The 20,413-nt window shown below is 29.5% G+C and overlaps 1 protein-coding gene across 2 annotated transcripts in view; it reads right to left on the bottom strand.

Moving 5' to 3' along the window:
• Window positions 1-20,413, bottom strand: part of LOC136978028 (dual specificity tyrosine-phosphorylation-regulated kinase 4-like) — a 69,847-nt gene that overhangs the window by 37,777 nt on the left and 11,657 nt on the right. For both annotated transcript variants that reach the window (XM_067273670.1, XM_067273672.1), the window contains exons 2-4: window positions 12,990-13,428; window positions 12,757-12,920; window positions 9,595-9,731 (exon numbers count right to left, since the gene is read on the bottom strand). In XM_067273670.1, the coding sequence (XP_067129771.1) occupies window positions 9,595-9,731; window positions 12,757-12,920; window positions 12,990-13,428 (740 nt within the window). The remainder of the gene's footprint in view (window positions 1-9,594; window positions 9,732-12,756; window positions 12,921-12,989; window positions 13,429-20,413) is intronic.

The following is a 20,413-nucleotide window of genomic DNA, read 5'->3' as shown; positions in this document are numbered from 1 at the left end:
CTTTTGAACTGACGCGGGCCGCACACAAAAGATAAAAGAGGGGAACTGTCGGTAAATCACAATTCTTTATTCATATATAATTATAAATTAGCATATGTATACTTAATATAGCTTCTGGCACCGATTTAAACGTAATATATCGGAAATATTTGGTTACATATTAGTCACCATTAGTTTTAAATTAGTTTCGATGTGTCTGTTAGCCGGTTTCTTGTTTTAATTTTTACTAAATTCATTGCGAAAAAACTTTTCACAAATATAAGTTGTAGAAAATAACGTTTGAATTTTTGTTGAATATCTCATTAAGCTGGGAAATTGATATATTTATTCATATTTTATGCCACGCGGGCCGCAAAAAATATTACTGCGGGTCGCATGCGGCCCGAGGGCCGCGGGTTGCTCATCCCTGTACTAGACCATTGGCTTTTGTTTTGTAATCATAATACTATAGAATTTTAGAATAACTAATAATAAATATATTTTGTTACTGAAATTTAGATTTACAAAACGTAGAAATTTATTTGGTTTTTTTTTTACAAAAGTATATTTATTAGTGCATCTGTTATTTCATTACAAATTATATTTGGATGTTAATTTTTATTAGTGTATTTTTATAAGTTTAAATGGTTGATTTCAGCAGATATAAGTGATCGTTTCATTTAACGATCTATCCGTTAATGTTGTAAAGGAAACTGCTTTCTCTATAACATTAACAGACAGATACAATAAGGCTCGAAGTAAGAAAACCATTTAGATCTTGAAAAGCTCTAACAAAAAGACAATTAAGAAAAAGTTTCAGAAATTTTCGGATGTATTACATACAAAAAATAGAAAGACCATCAACAGAAATTTGAAAGACGATTATCCAAATGTTATTTCTTTTTCCAGGACGATTTGTGTCATTGACGTAATAAATTAGCAGACAAAAATGATTACATCTTGTTAATGATGATAAAAGTGATTGGATGTTCTGTTTGAAACGAAATAATTTGACAGTACACGTATTCAATAGCTAAAATTAATGGTAGAGAATTTTTTAAATAAAAATACAGTATTAAAAAGGAAACAGTTTTATTGTATATCTTTATTACAGATATTATCTTTAAAATAAAATAATGCGTTTAAATGGGGTTTATACTTGAAATACGACATTAAAGATCGATCTTAAAAAGAAATAAATATTTGAAATAAAACTAGATATTATTAAATTAATAGCAATATTTATTTTCATTTCAGTAATAAATCAGTGAAGGCATAAAATTGTATCTGAGTGTCATATCTGTGTAATCACCCAATTACTGTTCGATTATTCAATTCGATAGGCTTATTTATCTTATCCATTAGGCATTTATAGAAAATAAGACGAACTACTTATCGGGTTTACGGAAAAGCACGTAAAGATAAAATAATAATATCAATAGCACATACGTTATACTACAGAAAGCTGCCATACCAAATATGCCATATAATCAAGAAATTTTTAAATACAGATATATACACGAATAGCATGTAGACGAAATATATTTTTCTTTATTAATTTTCATAGCACTAGGCACCGGTCTACGTGTAGTGTAGAACCATCAACACCACAATAATAATAATAATAATAATAATATTAGTAGTAATTCAAATACAATTAAACAGTTTAATTGTAACAATAAAACACGTCAATTTTTAAATATATAATTCTAAGTTATCTTCTCTTAGACATATAATTAACAACAATGTCAAAGTTCACAATCCATAATATAAGTATTTTCAATGAAGAAAAAAAAAAACGATATTGATTTACGCTGACTTTTATATTTTCCGTATAATCTATATATACAGTATATATGTGTGTGTATATGTATATATACAATATGTGTGTGTGTACGCTACATAGAAAATATACTATTATGTATTAGATAAATAATATTTGTGTGTGTGTACCTGTATGTAGTATATACATATAATTTATAAATCTGGAATGTAATAGCTAATCTATTTATATAACATCTAATATAAACGAATAATATAAAAGATTATAAATGTCGATAAACAGTTAATTTAAATTTATTTTGTATACTAGTACTTTTTATATATTAACAGGACTTATTGTACTGGAAAATATGGATGCAGATATTTAGTCTTACAGATCAAAGATAATGTTTTTTATTTAGTTCACAAAAAAAAACATTATTTTTGATCTGTAAGACTAAATATCTGCATCCATATTTTCCAGTACAATAAGTCCTGTTAATATATAAAAAGTACTAGTATACAAAATAAATTTAAATTAAGATAGAAAGGACACAAAGGCATAATAATTAGTCGATAAACAGTCTTTCTACAGTCTATAAACATCGCATAGCTTTTACTGCCGTTATATATTCACAAAAAACACAGATTATATAGCCTATAAGAAAATATTCATAATAGATTTTTTTTAAAGTAGTGTTTTTATGTTTGATTAAAACTTGAATAACTGGTTACTAGATTCTTAATTTCCTCTGGTTTTCGTAAAAAAATATAATCGCTTATCTTGAATAGTCAGTCTTGAGAAGTGTATTAATTACGAACTTTCATTATAAATTACCCGGTATATCATTTCTCTCATGTCATCGCATGGAATTTCGTGTTTACAAGTTACAGAGAAATTTCATGAATTCAACAATTGTTAACTCAGTTATATTGATAGAATAATGAATTAGAATATAAAACAAATATATCGCCGTTAATAAATTTTAAAAGAAGATACAATCGATTTCTGAAGTTAAATTTATTATTCCAGATCTATATCTTGTATATAATTATATATTTATATATTTTAAAATGTGTATTCCACCATTATACTTTGTCACTTATATTTGAAGGCCATTAAACTGTACAATCATCCGTTGTGATTAGAGATTCGTCATATTTCGAATTTTTTTTTAATTATTTTTTTAAAATAAAATATGTTAAATCGTATAATAATGAATTTTAAATTCTATATAGAGAATATGACAAAAAAATAAATTAATAATACAATGTGTAAAAGTCAACAAAATTTAAATCTCAAGCGCTAAAAAATAAAGTGCAAAAACTTTGTATATATATATATATATTTAGAATGCCTGCTTGTTTGTCCGTCTCCTATTCACTTTTAAATTCTTTGACCAATTCGAACCAAGTTTCTGGCAATTTTAGGTTCCTGAGGAACATTTAGTTTATCATAAAATTTGGAAACCCCACCCCTCTCCCTACTTTCATTATCTTATTTTCTCTTAAACCATTTGACCGACCCAGACCAAGATTTTCAGTTACTCATGTGTAATATGTATAGGGTACTATGAAACTTGTAAAACCTTTGATTTAATCCTCACACTTTATCATAATTTTTAAGTTTAATGAATTATTAGACCGTTTCCCAAATTCCTTGGTAAAGTGGAGCCTTTAAACAAGGAAATTTTTTTTTGCAAAGCCCTCACAACTGATTGGTACCTTTTACGACAAGTTTGCACATTTGAGGCAACCAGACTCTAATGTTTTATTTTTATTATTATTTCACTGAATGATTAAATTAATATATAAATAATTGTTTATAACTGTTTTTCAATAAACAATTATATATACTATATTTTATTTTTAGATCATTCAATGAAACGTCAGTTGTGCAAATGATGAGTGATAAGGGCAAATGGCAACTTCCGTGTTGAGATGTAGTGCCGATTCAAGGAAATAACTGCTCGCTTAAAAATAGCTATAAAATAAACAAATAATGCATTTGATTCATTAACTTTAAAAATATTTTAAAAGATCCACGGAGTCTTAGAATTTGAGTTGCGGAGTCATTAATATAAAAATTAAAACCATGTAAAAGTTTAGCTTTTACGTGGTTTTAACTTTAATATTTGTGTTTATGTGGTCTAAATTTAGCTAATTTTTTGCAAACTTATAGGTCAAGTGATAAAAACAAAAAATCAGCCAAGTTTAGGCCACATCAAGGTATATAAATCATACTTTTCGTCCGGGTATCTGCTAGTTATTTAATAAATACACGAATAGCAAAGCTTACAAGAACGTAGAGATGTTAAATATTCGATTAAAGAATCAATAAAATGACTATAACAGTTTAAAAATAAGTTACATATTAGCAGATTCTAAGTTTGACTAAATAAACACTTTCGAAATACAAATTAAACAGATCTCTTCGTCTTGTCAGATAACGTATTTCTTTGACGTCATCTGATATCATTCTTTACGTTCGTTCATAATAAAATTTGAAAGATGACATCAAGTTGACGTAGAGTACATTATCCTGATAAAACGATAAATCTAATTATTATTGTAATTAAGGTCGTGACAGTTTTTTGAAATCCGATTTTCCAAGTCTAGTCAAAAGTTATTTCTCGCCTGTCAATGCAAATATTATCAGATATACCCTAAAATTAATTTACAATAAATATTTAAGAGAAAATTAATTATATTGGACTATCGTAGTTAGAACTTTTTAATTTTATAAAATAGGAAGAAACCTTACGCAGAATGAGCTAAAAATCAAAATAATTTTCTATAAAAATGTATCAATGAGATCGTATTTTATTGAAGTGCTAATAATCGTTTAATAAATAGTTGATGAGTCCTGTTACATTTTACAAGAAAAAATCACTCAGTAAGATCATCAAGATAAGAGAAGAGACATGTGCTAAGGTTAATGCATCAGTTAAATGTTCTCCCAAGTAACTTCGAGAGTTCATTAAGACTATATGTAAGATCTGGATTGGCATTGAATAATTTTAATTAACTTTCCAGCTTGTCATAGCGTACATGTCTGTAAGGATGCGAAGATTTTGGTTCAATCATATTTTATAAGTGATCATATTTTCCACTATAATTTATCATTATTTGATATCAATTTTAAAATTCGTTATTTAACTCGTTACTTAAAATTCTCACACAAATATACAGCTGAAAACATAAAATTAGTATTTAAACTTTCCAATATATAACGACCTATGGCAGTTTTCTTATAACATTTAAAATTTATTTATAAATATCAGCTATAATTAATTTAAATTATCTGTCAAAAGAATTTCTGAAATCTTAATTACAATGTTATTAAATCATGCCTGATTTTTATGTATATATATTTTTTTCTTATTTCTTATTATTCACATTGTTTTCCACGAAAAATTATGTTATTTGTTTCGTTCCAACTAGAATCTAGAACTTTTTCAATAATATTTATTATTAAAATATACAATTATTTTATATAATACTCGTTTTCACATCAAATTTTGCCAAGATCAGATCAAAAAGGATAGCGTTTATATATATAATTTTGATTTTAAAAATCTAAGGATAAACGTGCAAAAACAAAAACAAAAAAAAAATACTACACAAAGTTTATTAAATATTTGAATTAGTCTAATTTATATAAATTTATAAATTCTAATTATCGGTTTCTGTATAGTAATTATAAGTGTAGTGATAGTGAATATAATGTATTCTGTATAATGATTATGTAATTAATTTCAAAAAATTTCCGCAACTTTAATGACTTATTTCACACTTAATCTTCTAAGAAGTATTCCTTTTATTTTCAAAATTATTCCAAAATGTTTCACTCATAATACGAAAATAAATAGAAGCGCATTTTTCTTTTATTCGATAATATTTTAAAATATTTGAATTATGAATGTGTTTTTATTTCTACAGTAGTTAAGAAAATCGAGAGCCATTAAATATTTGATATCTTAAATGAAAATATATTAAAATTAAGATGTACATTTTAAATAATAAAAATGTAGAGTATTAAAGAGAGTGCTAAGGTTAATGCATCAGTTAAATGTTCTCCCAAGTAACTTCGAGAGTTCATTAAGACTATAATTATGTAAGATCTGGATTGGCATTGAATAGTTTTAATTTTGGATTAATTTAGATAAACATCTAAATTATTCCAAAATGATTTGGAGATATTTATTTATTGTGAGGACAAAAGAGATTTCTTTATCTTAAATCTGTTGATTATTTTTCCTGTTAAAATTTTGATTAATCAAAATAACGTGAAGTTCTCCATTAAACTTTTCAAGATTGACTTCAAGCAAATGTTTGTATAAAACATTCATATAATGGCAATTGGCAATTGCATTATACAATTTTTTATTTTTATTTTGAATCTTTATAAATAATATCATTTTATTAAAATTAAATTACTCACAAAAATTTAAATTAACTCTAAACATTAGATTTAAATATGAATAGGATTGATAGATTAAAATAACGCGATCTGCCAAGGGTTTCCCTTCTCATAGAAAGTCCTTCCGGGAGAAAGGACCTCCTACGTGAAGAAAACCTGGAAAACTGCACGCGGACTCGTCTGACTACCAGTGTTCAGTGCTTTTATCCACTCGGCCATTGGCCTGTGAATATTAACAAACAATATTTTTTATATTTAAGGATATAAAACTTATTGTCATTTATTTTTAAAAACTAGCAATTATTTATTGTGACAACATCATAATACCGGGCCGCAATCTATAATCATATTCTTAATTTATTCAATTTAAAATGTACGTCCTCCATCTCAAATCCGTAGTGTCTTGCCCCTGTACATTATACTTTTCCTGATAACAAGAAAGTCATGTTGATCATCTATGTAACTTCATTCGGGAGAAAATTTCTTTTAAAAAATTGAATTTACGTGAATTCTATTCCACGATTAACTATATATAGTTAATCGGAGCTTCTTGCTCTAAGTTTTCCAAATATGGTCTCGACTATCATATATCTAACACCGTTCTAGAGATTAAGGACAGGCAACAGATAGACGACAGTGGAAATTTATAGATCTACAATTTCTTTAAATTGCAGCCAAATTACAGCATTTTTCATCAGTCAATTCACTAACTCGATCTTATGATGCAGCTTGCGAGTAACAATTTTTTCCGTCTCTCTCTCTCTTTCAATTCAATTATCGAAAATTATGCCAGAAAATATTTATCTTTATATCCTTTTCGACATTCACTTTTTCGTTCATAAATTTGATATTTTGTAATATTTATTTTGTATTGTAATTTTAAATAACAACAACAATTATTATTTTATGAAATTCTGTGTGTTTTAATCGATTTCAACTTTTTTTGTATTAACAATTTGCGTGTATGCACACACAAAGTGTTAATACTTACAAAAAGGAAGAAAAAATTTAGAAACATTTTCCCCGCGAATAGTTAGCCGAAAGTTTGGTTCAACGAGCCAATGAGTATAAATTATTCAATATACATTATACTAATTTTTTCATATTTGTACAATATAGCAACATTTGAATACATTTTGCATATGTTTTTAAAATACTGGTACATAAGATTTAACGGACTTTCGGCAATAGCTGCCCATAGTTGCCCATCAGTCGCCGAATAGATAAAACTATTGACCACTGATAATTAGTCTCGGTATAACAATTTCAGGTTAGCCTCACTTCACCCTAACACGATAACTTAAAATCGCGTTCAGATTACCAGGAGGCAGGATGAATCGATCTCGAATTATCCCTGGAGTACCTTGAAGTGGACATTGCCTTTGGAGTTTATTCTGCAATTAGCGAGGGGCTGATTTCAAATTACCTCCTCAAAAAATCTAAGTTCTGTACATTCCATCAGAATAAAACATGGAGCAGGTACATGTAACATTCCAATCAATCAGCCTCTCGATACCTATAAAATAAACCCCGATGGCAATATCAGTTCCGCTCCTTCAGCCCGATTCTGGCTGAAACTTAAGAAAATCATTGTCTATTAAGGACCATATTTATTTTGGGTAATATCAGTTTGTTTCTTATTGTCTTCTAGTATTATAGAACATATAAACACGAGTAAGATGGCCTACCTTTGAAACCTGGGACACCGAAATTGAGATTTTTACAATAGCAACAATCCTTATCAATCGGATTTATTTATACAGTAAATGTGGAAATGACAATAAATGGTTGGAGTATAAATTACTATTTGAACTATTTGAATTCATGTAACGAAGACAATGTTCACCACTTTGAGTCTGTAATTTAAGTTTTTATTATTGAGTTATCCTTTTGTCGAGTTAAATAATGAGTTGTATATTATTAATTAAAAACTAAGCTGCAATTCTGTGTCCCTAATGAATATTTACTCTTGTAATTATTGTATTCTTTCCTAAATTTTTCCAATTAGGTTGATTCTTTGTATATCATATTTTTGTATATAATATCCCATGCACTGCAAACTACTGCATGAGCGATTTTAGTGCAATTAACATTTCTTGTGACTTTTATTTTTCAAGTATAGCTTTCACTGACTAGCTTTCAATATTCACATGTTTTATATAATAAACGTATCACGAGTTTTAAGCATAAAAGTTTATCATTTTAGCTAAATCAGGGGTGGTAATGTGAACGGTAAAGGGTTCAGGCTATTTTTGAGGGTAATTCGAAATCGATTTTCGGATTACCAGGTGTAATACTTAAATAGGGGCCAGTTTTCCGGGAAGCACTCTTACTTGGAAGAACGTCCATGTGTTGTGTTGTCTTATTCCATCATCACTTCAACCAGTCAGTTAAATCGATGGTCAACTCTATATATAAATAACAAAATACATATCTCTGCGAGTTAAAGGTAAAATACAGTAAATTTGGATATAGTACCTCCCTAAATAGCGGTACTCTCGTAAAATTCCAACGAATACTCGTAAATTAATCTTCTCTTTAAGTATTAAATAGAAAGCCCTTTAATATCTGAATTAAATCGATTTATTATGTCGCTTGAAATTCAAAATGTATGATTTTAAATTTCAAGCGACATAATCATCCAATATATATATATATATATATGAGTTGAATACTTCATTAATATATATATATATATATATTAATGAAGTATTCAACTCAAAAGTTTTGAGGCACTTCAGTTTATCTCCAATTCAAATTAGTACCAATTTTCATAGGCGAATAACTTGAGATGCAAAGTTAGTTTACTGTAAGTTGAAAAAAATTTTAAAAGTTGTCAATGTGATATTTAAATACCAACTTTTCAAAAAGGAGAAGGCAATCTGCTAAATTATTAAAATAGAGAAAACAACAAACAAAATGTATGTAAACAACTAAAAAAACAACGAGAAAACCTTCAACTATCGGAAATTCACATGTAACTAAGCAGCACTACGGTTTGACACAACTGAACTCAAAATTTAATTTTAACTGCACGACATAGAAAACGGCTTCATGGAAAACAAATGTAGTTGCTATAGTAACTTACTAAATAAAATAAAAAATATTATATACTTAACAGCATACTATAACAAGTTGTTTTGAGTAACAAAGTCTAGTCTCGTAATAGTAGTTTTCATACTCAACGTTTCCCCATAAATATCAGATATAAGACTGACTTTAATTCAATTATATCCAGTAGTTAATGTGATGGTAATGTGTGAGCTATATTATAGTAGATGTTTATCTATCGACTAAATATGCAGTTTAATAAATCCAAGTTTAAACTCAATCATTAATGGCATTAACATATACAAGATATATGATTCGTGTGTTTCTCGTTTTCAGGAAATTGAAAATTTATTTTAAAAAGATAGCTAAAAAACACGTACCGCTTCTTATTTCTTATAATCTTGAGAGCTACTTGTTTATTTGTTTTGTGATCCAAAGCTCTTATAACTTGACCGAAAGAACCTTTGCCGATTACTTCTAGAATTTCGTACCTATAGGCAATGTGATCGTGAAGAACCTGTAAGAAAAAATAATCGATTAAAGAGACAAATAAATGGATCTTGAACTTTGCCTAATAATAAATATTTTATAGTCTAGTAAAATCTAGTTTGTTTATCACTTATACACGAACCTTTCATCATATAGAATTTTAAAAATATGTTTTCATTCATCAACGTTATTTACCAGTTGAATAAACAGACTTTTAAGAAACTTAAAAGTCTGTTTATTCAACTGTTTATTCAACTCATTATAGCCGGAAATTATAAATTTGTTCAGATTTACTAAATATAAATGTCAGCTCTTTTAATTCTTTTCGTCATGTTAGCATTAAGAAAGCCTTTTCCCATACCCATTATAGGTATGGAAAAAGGCTCATCCATTATAGGTTTACCAAAACCGAAATGAATTCCGGATATGACGGATCGAGCTCTGGCCTCACTGTTGAGAGATCCAGTCCGACATATCCGAATCAACTCACTCACGAAAATTTCAAAGATTTCTAACCGAATCCGAAACCGAAACCGGATCCACAGGCAGACTGATACGTTCATTGTTCGGACATCCAGCTATTTAAGTCTTAATTAATGTGCTATTAATAAAGATATTGGGTAATAAGACTATTCAAAATGTTTTGTTAGCTATTTTTAGATATTCTATGGTTGTCTGAGAATAAATTAAAATTGGGAATTACAAAATTCACTTTGTTACGTCAACATTGATTAAAAGCAAAAATTGAGATTATCATCATTTTAGTCCAAAAATTCATTTTTTATGCAGTTAGATAGTTGATTTACAAATTTAATTTAATAAATCGTTATGTTTTCAAAAACCGAGTCATCGTAGATCTATATGAAAACATAACGACTTATCAAAATTCAGCCAAATCTGATTTGGTAACACTTCAGAACGTAAGGAAGACATTCCGTAAAAATTTGTACCAAAACTCACCACTAAGGCACTTTTGACGCTGCAAGCAACAAACGTTTTACTCGAACAAGACCTCTATGCTATACAAAGAGGTTAATGATGTTCAATATGGTCCCCATTCTGCAGATATAAAACCTGAAAACAATGATGAACAGTGTGTTCAACGACCGACCAGAATCGATTGCTTCTCAAATGCCGTGTGATTCTCTCTCAATGCTGCCAAATTTTCAGCAGGTCTTCTACAAATCAAACTTTTTAAGTTTCCCCACAACCAACTTTTTACAATTTTTCGTTGATTGCAAATTTAAAATTATTATTACTCATAAAAACTTATTTCCTATGACAGAATTGAAGCTTGTATAAAGTATTTATCTCCATGTTTTTTCGTGCATATCTTAATATTTTATTTGAACTTTTTCAATTATCTACTGTTTTGAGGACTACAGTATTGAGGACATCTCACTCAGAGCAAAACTCAATTAAAGTGAGATTATTCTAAAAAGTTTTAGGTTTGTACTCTCCTGAAATCGTCCGGTCCACATCCATGTTCACAATTCACGACTTTTGTATAATTGAGCTTTTCTAAAAGCGAGAAGAGCTCCTATCGCGAATACCCACCCCTATGTGCTGACTTGGCGCTGCGAAATCGCTCATGTGGATACCCTGCTTAAAACTATTAGACCTGAACTGCATATTACCTGAAAACGGAAAATGATAACGAAAGTTGAAAAATAGAGATTCAGTTTCAGATTCGTTTCTGTTTAGCTAAACTCCGCACTATCAGAAAATTGCATCCATTTCGGCACTTTTCAAAGCTAATCTTCCATAATGAAGGATGCTTTTATGGCTTCGATGCCGTATTGCTTGCAAATAGTCTGTTAGTTTAGTTAAAAACTAAAATATAAAAAAAAAACATAAATTTTGGGATTTATGATTTTTGGGTTTTACATTTAGACTGGAGAGATTTTGGGCGAGAATTTGAAAATACGAACTAAAATAAGATTATAACGTACAATTGCTGAGAAAGAGCTGCGATTCAAGATTCGGAGTTTTATTTTAAGTAAGTTTTGTAGAAGATAGTTTAAACAAAATCATAATTATGAGATATTATATAAAATTGATTCAAACTATTTGTTAAATAATAGCACTAGTATAGTTTGCTGACGTATGACGTCACTTATAAAACGTTTTCTTATTGGTGAAATCATAGCTGAAAAGATGATAGAAAAGAAAATGTTGATATTTTCAACTTTGCTTTTAGGTGAGATTCTGTCGAAGTAAAAGTGAAAAATCCGGAAGTTGTGTCATTTCCGGTTTCAGTTTTCTATTTCAATTGTATTTTCAAATACAGTAGACCCCCCTATAACACGGGTTCATATAAAACGGATTCGTATAACATGGCGGAAAAATTGTGATCGTGTTCGTATAACATGCTAATTCAGGCTTGTATAACACAGTAAAAGAATGAGACAGATTGTCATGGCCGACTCGTGTCTTGACAGGATTGGTCGAAACTGGACCAATAGCGGACGAGCAGCGGACCTACTTGAGAGCTACCAGCATAGCGAGGACGCTGATTGGATGACCGCCGTCCAGCGGCACGCGTATATACGGACAGTTTAGGCAGAAAAGCTGTGTTTTATTGTGGAAGAAAACATTTATTATTCAACGGTCATAAAAATTGTTGTCATGTAGTGCCTTAAGCCTGATTACTAAAGAAAGTTATTTTAAATATAACAAGTAAGTTAATCGCTTTGGGCTGTGAACGGCTCATGTACGAGGTATTTGTAAAATCTAAGTGACTCGTACAACACGGATTCATATAACACGGAACGTATCTACCGTGTTATACGGGAGTCTACTGTAATGTGAAGTCAAAACCTTAGTCGAATGCTATGAGCTAAGGTTATTATTTGGGATTCAAATTCAAGTTAGTTCATAGCGATTTTTCCGAAGTGGTTGGGATTGAAATTCTGAGTCAAGTGCACAATTAAAGAGAAGAATTTGTACACAATAGGAATTAAGTCATGGAGTTAATATGAATAAATTAACGAATTAAAGCTAAATAAAAATATTCGTATTTAACAGACAAATTCCGTACAAAGCATTCTAACCTTGATATAAGATCCATTTTCATCATCATAACCACAGTTTTGCGGACTACCTTCCTTGCCTTCGATCTTAATTGTTTCTAGTCCTAAATACCATATTTCTGGATATTGCTTCACTTCCGCTCTCTCGAAAGCATTTAAACGATTTGAATAATACTTAAGCACATCTGTATTAAGAAAAGGCGGGCTTAGGCAATGAGATTTAATAAATATTTTCATAAGATACATTTGCTTACCATTTGGCATCAGAGGAAGCTTCCTTCCGTAAGGATCTTGATGATGGAAGTTTCGAGGAGTTGAACTTTTACTGTTTTGCTGCGGGCTGCCAGTTGCAGGCGAAACACATTCGGGTGTGGCCGAAGAATGATCACTACCTACGTTATAGCTGCTACGACTGCTACTGCCCAGCACCGGCAATGAGGTTATAACAGTTAACGTCCCCGAAACTTTATCCCCAGAACTGGAGGCGCTAGCTTTAGAGGAAGGTAATCTTTGAACGGAAATGCTGGGTAAACTAGTCGACTTGTCCAAACGAGAAAGGACATTATGACGGGACAGCCGTTGTGTTAATGAAGCGAGTGCTGCTACCGGACGAGATTTACTAACTTGAAATTGCTTGACGATGGCTCGGCCCAATTTGGCCATTGGATCGCGATGAGGCAGACTGACATGATCCTGGAAAAAAAATATATTATTATTATGTTTTGCGTTGCCTTGTCCCATTTTAATAAATGTATTTGACTTCTTAATTCACGAATGAATTATGCATAACCAATTACTAAACTTTGAATATGTTTTAGTTTAATAAAAAAAAATCTGGAAGTTTAATATTTGGTTATATGTATATGTAGTATAAACAATTTACAGACTATAACAATAAGTCTGATGTATCAAATCATTTTCGGAATTTGGTTTTGAAGTCTGAAAAATCTGAGTATTCACTTTTACAGTAAAGAGAAACACAATAAATTAGTCTATAGATAAAATATACAGAAAGTAGCATTTTTCCAGCTTGAATAATACCGGAAAATATTAATGAAATAACCAGATAACCATTATTAAAGATATCAATGAGCTAATTGAAGAATCAAATTTTCCTCGTTATTCACTTTAAAAACATTATTCCTTTTGTTCTAATTGTTTACAGGTCATAGACATAAAATTAGTGAAATAAATTATAAAGTATAAAAATAAAGATTTAAAAAAAATTTAACAAAACGTAAAGGGCCTAATCAAATAAACACGTGAAAAGTGCCCCAAACCAAACTGAAATCTTAATCTTTTCGTTTCATAGAAATTGAAAAAAAAAAAAAAAAAAAAAGTGATTTTTAGTCATTGTACATTTTTCATCGGTAATATTTTCATTTTTGATAAAACAGGAACAAGCTAAATTAAAAATTTTATCAATTTTAAAAGTAATTTCTTTTGTTTTTCAACTTCTATTTAACGTTCACTTTTTTCCTTTGGCTTCTTTAATCATTCTAGGAACTTTTTACAAGTTATTTCGACAATATAATTTCTTTTCGTACAAACTTTTTCATACAATTTTCTCCAGTGAAGTGTATTTCACAAAAACAGCGTATCAAATTTTCATATCCTGAACGTATAAAACGAAATAAATCCAGCACTGCAATAAGATTCAGACAGCAGCAAATTTCACGATTACAAAGAATTTAATAGATCTATATATTTTGTTTTATAGGCCATGGTGACTTTTATTAGTGATATTATGCATCATTCTATAAATTTATTTTTAATTTACGGGAAACGGATAAACTACATGCTCATCTTCATTATCTTCAAAAATTACGTTAATACCTTGAGTAATACATAGAAAAAATTTAAAATATTAAAAAGAAATTAATAATATAGAAATGATCGTATTTAAACACGACTTTTATCCAAAAAAAAAAAAAAAATCTCGAAATTTGCCGTCTTGTAAGTGAAGTTATGATCTGTCATAGATTGATGAACTTCCCAGTCTTCAACAGCCTACAGGTAACCTCTATCTAGCCCAACTCCTGAATAAAGATGTTATTATATTAAACATATCATTATAAGCTGCAGATAAGCAGCTGTTGTGTGTATTCCTGTACAATATTTTAATGGTAAATTTCACTAGTAAATGACTTATTTTTATCTGATAAATAAAAATGTGCATTTTAATTTTACTTACTTGGTACTTTACAGTAAAAAAAAAAAAAAAAAAAAAAAAAAAAAAAAAATTGGGGACATGGTATCAACGGCGCGTGATTGCTTAAATTCACTAAATGCTTTTACCTAAATACTCTGTGCTTAAATGGAAGTGCGTCATATATGACATAAAATACGGTAATTAAAATATTGTATTTTAGATAAAAAGAAATACAGTAATTCGTTCAAAAAACCCAAAATTTTAAATTTTCTTTAGAATATAAATTATAATTTATATATGCTTCAATAACGTATAAAACACATGAACTTCTTCAAATGATTAATTAATTGGTCATGGGTTCACTCCCGATCGACAGGTTGGCCAGTGGAGTTTTAGGGCTTTTTTCACATACATAACACCTAAATAGGGCCAGTTTATCACAGAAGATCCTATCGGAAGTCATCCCCCTTGGAGGATTGCCTACAAGTTGTGTTGCCTTATCCGACTTGGTAGTTGATGATGATTCATTAAATGATTAAAAATATTTTTACGTAGGCGACATCGTCTTTGTCATTCCTTAGAACCTTAGTTCGCATTACAACAAAGTCGTGTAAAAGACAATTAATTAATTATTCGTCCAATTATTATGTAATGTATCAGATTCCATCCAATTATGTCTTTTATATAATTTGGGAATATTTTCTTTAACTTCATCATCAATGTAGGAGTAGATACAAAAAACAAGGAGAAAATCAAACTTAATTTTTTTTTGTTTCTTAATTAATTTCTTTTAAGCTTTCTAGAAACTGCTAATATCGTATTTGAAATTTCGGAATCAGTATCGTCTACAGTAGATTACTGTAAATTAGGATTTAACAACGCTAATCAGTTTTGTCAAATTGATGTCAAATTAATTAATGTTAAAATAAATTAAAGTTGAATTAACTTTTAAATTAAAAGCAACGTTCATTCAATTAATGCTAAAATAATTTATTATTAATTAACAAATAACGAATGTTTTAATTCAATGAAGGAAGCAATATAAAAATATTCTGGTTTAAATTAAACGTCATTAACTATCTTCTCTATTCTTTAAAAACCTTGTTTTTTTTTATTTATTTAAAAAGTAAAGTACCTTTTCTGTCAGCAGTCATCAATAATGCCTGAAATGACGATCTTAAAGTCGTCATTAAAAAGATGATAAAAATTTCATTCTAAGTTTTAATTAACAGTTGAAAAATATTTTTATTTGTTTATAAAATAATAATAAGTCCATAAATTTAACGCCTAATAGGAAATGGAAATTCTTTTATAATCAATTAAAACTTTAATGCTCTTTATATTGTGTAATTTACAAAGAAAAGTTTATGCTAAACTCTACATAAAAATAAATAAAATAATGCGTGCAAAACAAATAAAGGAAAACCACTTTGTAAATATAATACCGCTTTAATAATAATAAAAAGGCGTTTTCGTTCGTTATCAGAGCCCACCAGTAGCCGAGTGGACGAAATCACTGAACAGTGGTTCGAGTCTGATCCCACCTGCCGGTGGATCAGACTTGAATCATTCCCCACATGGGGTTTTCTGGGTTTTCTTTACGTATCTAACATCCAAATAGAGGTTATTTTCCCAAAGAAAGTTCTCCTGTATGGCACTCCTTTGGTAGATCATCCAGTTATTGTATTGCATATGTTATCAATCCAATTCAATCCTTTTTTCACAAATTTCTTTATACTTTTGAAATAGCGTTGTTTACATTAGAGTTTTTATTATTATTTGATCTATCATATTTATTTTTGTTGAAATACAATGTGAAATCTAAACCCAACAGAATATTCTACGTTGTATTAAAATTTCAATGATAATGTGATCAAAAACAGAAACTCAAACAGAAATTGTTCTGCTTATTGCAATCATAAACATACTTCTTCTTCATAACTGGTCACTGGCTTCATTCTGGAATTTCAACAACAAAATGCAACTTGTTCTTGATTATTATAAAATTATGAACAAGTTGCATTATTCTACTGAAACTATTAGAATCGCCTATTTTCTCATCAAATCACAATATGCTTGTTTTAAAATATGCTTTAATAATTAATGACATTTATTTTGATAATTTCAAAACTAAAACACGTTTAATTCTATCTTCAAAAGCTTCTGGAAACAATAATTGATTTGCCATTTGAACACTATTTCATTGAATCAATATTCAAATGACGCCAATAGCACTTTTGATCCATTCACATTGAAGTTTTGTCATCGCAAAGTACAATAATTTTTAATTTTCATTATTGCCTTACTGTCCTTTAGTTTTTTATTATATATTTTGTCAACGTGGACATTAATTATTAATAGGACAATTATACTGGTTTTAAGCTTTTACGTCAAGAATTGAGGAAAAAGTTCTTAAAGAAAACCGACTTTCTTTATTAAGCTACCTGTACACATACATCGATTCACATCTGTGTTTCGGGCTATCATGCCCCTCATCAGCAGGTTTACATGAGGGGCATGATAGCCCGAAACACAGATGTGAATCGATGTATGTGTACAGGTAGCTTAATAAAGAAAGTCGGTTTTCTTTAAGAACTTTTTCCTCAATTCTTGCGTAAAAGCTTAAAACCAGTATAATTGTCCTATTAATAATTAATGTCCACGTTACTTATTATTTTTTTTTTTTTTTTTTGTAACTCTTTCCGCCCAGTGGGCACTAAGAGGGCCTCTTAAAGCAAGCCCATTATGGGTTCGGCCAGGCCCACAATGGGGCGGCCGGGTGGTGAGGGACGGGGACCGACATATCCGGACGGACCACCCCCGAAAAATTCCTGGGGATTTTTCGACCCGTCCGGATTCGATCCGGGTCCCCAGGGCGGCAGGCTGCTAACCTTGACCGCTCGGCCTATTAATACTTAATGTCCACGTTAACAAGCTATATAATACAATAATTTTTATTTTTATTTTCTCTTGTTGCCTTCATAAAACTTAATTATTGTGTTAATATTCAATTATTAATGAGGAACTTTTCCCTTGTTACATGTAATTAATTAACAATAATGTAATTAATAAAATAATGCGACGTTAGGTACGCTCATGCTGTAGTATTATTCCATTACAGTTAAGGGATCGAGGATATGCGTTACGTAATTTTCTGAATTTTCTGATGAGTATATGTGACAGCGTTACGGAGCGTTACAGGGTTAATTGAAAGCATAAAAACGTCACGTAATGTATAGACGATCCCTACATCAAACTATGAAAATAAATTTCTACAAAATAAAAATAAAATTTACTTGATAAACTTTTCAAGTCTGCAAAAACTATGCAAATTACTATAATTAATTCTTTGTTTATTATTAATTTAAAATATATAACAGCTTTTGTTTTTAAAAATTAACATATTAATGCGAATTTTTCATGTTTTGCTCCTTATTTTATATTTCATTCAATTTTATATTAAAATTTACTTTAAATCCTTATTTCTAAAATATTCTAAAACATACGAAGAGCTCATAATAAACTTTCAGTTTAATATCTTTATTTTTATGTTTATGAATATTTGCGCTGTTTTGTATTTATGGAATATATCTATGGAGCAAGATAAAATAAGTGAAATAGTAAAAAATGCATAATATATCAAACAAAATAAGTAGTAAATCACATATACAAGATTAAACTAACTTTGTATGATCATAAAAAACTCTTTCGGTTATTTTCAATCTAATGCTAAGTACTAGTTTTACAGATATTTTGTATTGCTACAGAAAACTATGCAAATTTCAAGATATTACAATTTCAATTTAGTATGAGGCATTGAAATTTCCTCATATTTATGTAAATATAATAATAAGTCAATATAAGTAAGTAGTCAGGAACAGACCTGAAAATTTTTTAATACAGCTATTAAACATTTGAAAACCTCTAAACTGACACTGATGGGAACACAAAAAATGAGTGTTGTTTGAGCTCACCAGTGGCCAAGTTGTTCTATTTCCCGACCACTGAGAGTTCGATCGTTGGTTCGCGCCTCACTTGGACGGTGCCTGCCACGTGGAGCTTTCCGGGTTTTCTGCACGTTTGTAACGCCTGAACTAGGGACCAGTTGACCTTAAAAGACCTCCCGGAAGGCATTATTCTCGCACGTTATGTTCACCGTGATAAACGTATCCAATTACTAATACTAGCCAATGAGCTTATACATTCCTCGGGGCGAAGTAGCCAGAGAAGCTGATGCCCAACTTGCTTCTAAACAAACTGTTTTTTGGAGGTTCGACTATACTTAAATTTATTATGTTGGTTATAAAAAAAATCACATCTTATGATTTTTTATTTAATATTGATTCAGGATCAAGTTAGACATTTAGATAATCATCTCAGAAATTTTTGATTAAAATTAATTTTTAAGATGACTGCCATTGAATTTATTGCTAAAAAATTTCTATACATAATTAAGTAATCAGTTTGGAATGATACGTAAAAATACCGGTATCAAAAATTAGTTATCAACATTAAAATCTATTATTGTCGAGCGCCTGTAACTTCATCCTAACATAAAGTGAGAAATCTAAGAATTATTCCTCTATTATATATCTTTCTTGCAACCTTGTCTAGTGTAACGTATATTGAGAAATCTATTATAAATAGTAAATAGGGATATATAGTAGCATCATGCAAATTACTGGTCGATGAAGTTCCACGAATATGAACAATAGATAAACAGCCGTTTATGCTGGATGTATTTCAGGTTTAAAGACTATTATATGTTTATGAAATATTGAATAATTAGAATTTTATCATTAGTTATTTTTCATCTTAATTGTTTCTCGACAAGACAAAGAAAAAACTTTTAGTATCAGAAATATGTCAAGAAAATAAATAATTAGATTTGAAAAAAAAATTCAGCAACGAGTTGCTTAACTTTCCTGGTAACATTCAAAACTGCGTGTGTGGTGCCATCTGTTATATAATATTTTATTTTAAAAAACTTATTTATTTTTAGTTATTATAAAATGGCAAAATGCTTCATTTTGAGGATAGGGATGAGTTTTATAAAAAAAGAAAAAAATTATAAATGCTGATAACGAGTAAAATCATCATTAAGTCTGACTCTACTCAAGATTCGATACATGAACCCCTTCAATCCCCCACCACCTTGATTTTTAACCACCAAAATTTAACAGCATCAATCTCCTTAAAATACAAACCTCTGCAAAATTTTAGAAATTTTTGACAAAAAGCACAGGAGTAATTAAGCTTCGAACAGGATGAACGAAATCGTGTCCCCCTACATACACTAACATCCATACATATAGAAAAACCCCCAAATTTTTTTTTTTTTTTTTTTTTGCGTTTCTCAACGTTTCAAGATTCCCCGAGTCCAAAAAATGAAAAAATCTCGGGGAGTCCTTTTTTGACCGATCGCCATACTCTTCTGTTATAGGCATAACAGAGCCGGGAAAGTAATAACAACAAACTACATAGGGTGTCAAAAAAAGCATTCAGTATTTAGAAAGCACACATCAT

Source organism: Centruroides vittatus, unplaced genomic scaffold (assembly GCF_030686945.1).
Source record: "Centruroides vittatus isolate TY-2023 unplaced genomic scaffold, ASM3068694v2 contig_484, whole genome shotgun sequence".
Lineage (NCBI taxonomy): Eukaryota > Metazoa > Arthropoda > Arachnida > Scorpiones > Buthidae > Centruroides > Centruroides vittatus.
The sequence above is the reverse complement of the archived record's forward strand: the minus strand, read 5'-3'. Positions and strand labels throughout refer to the sequence as shown.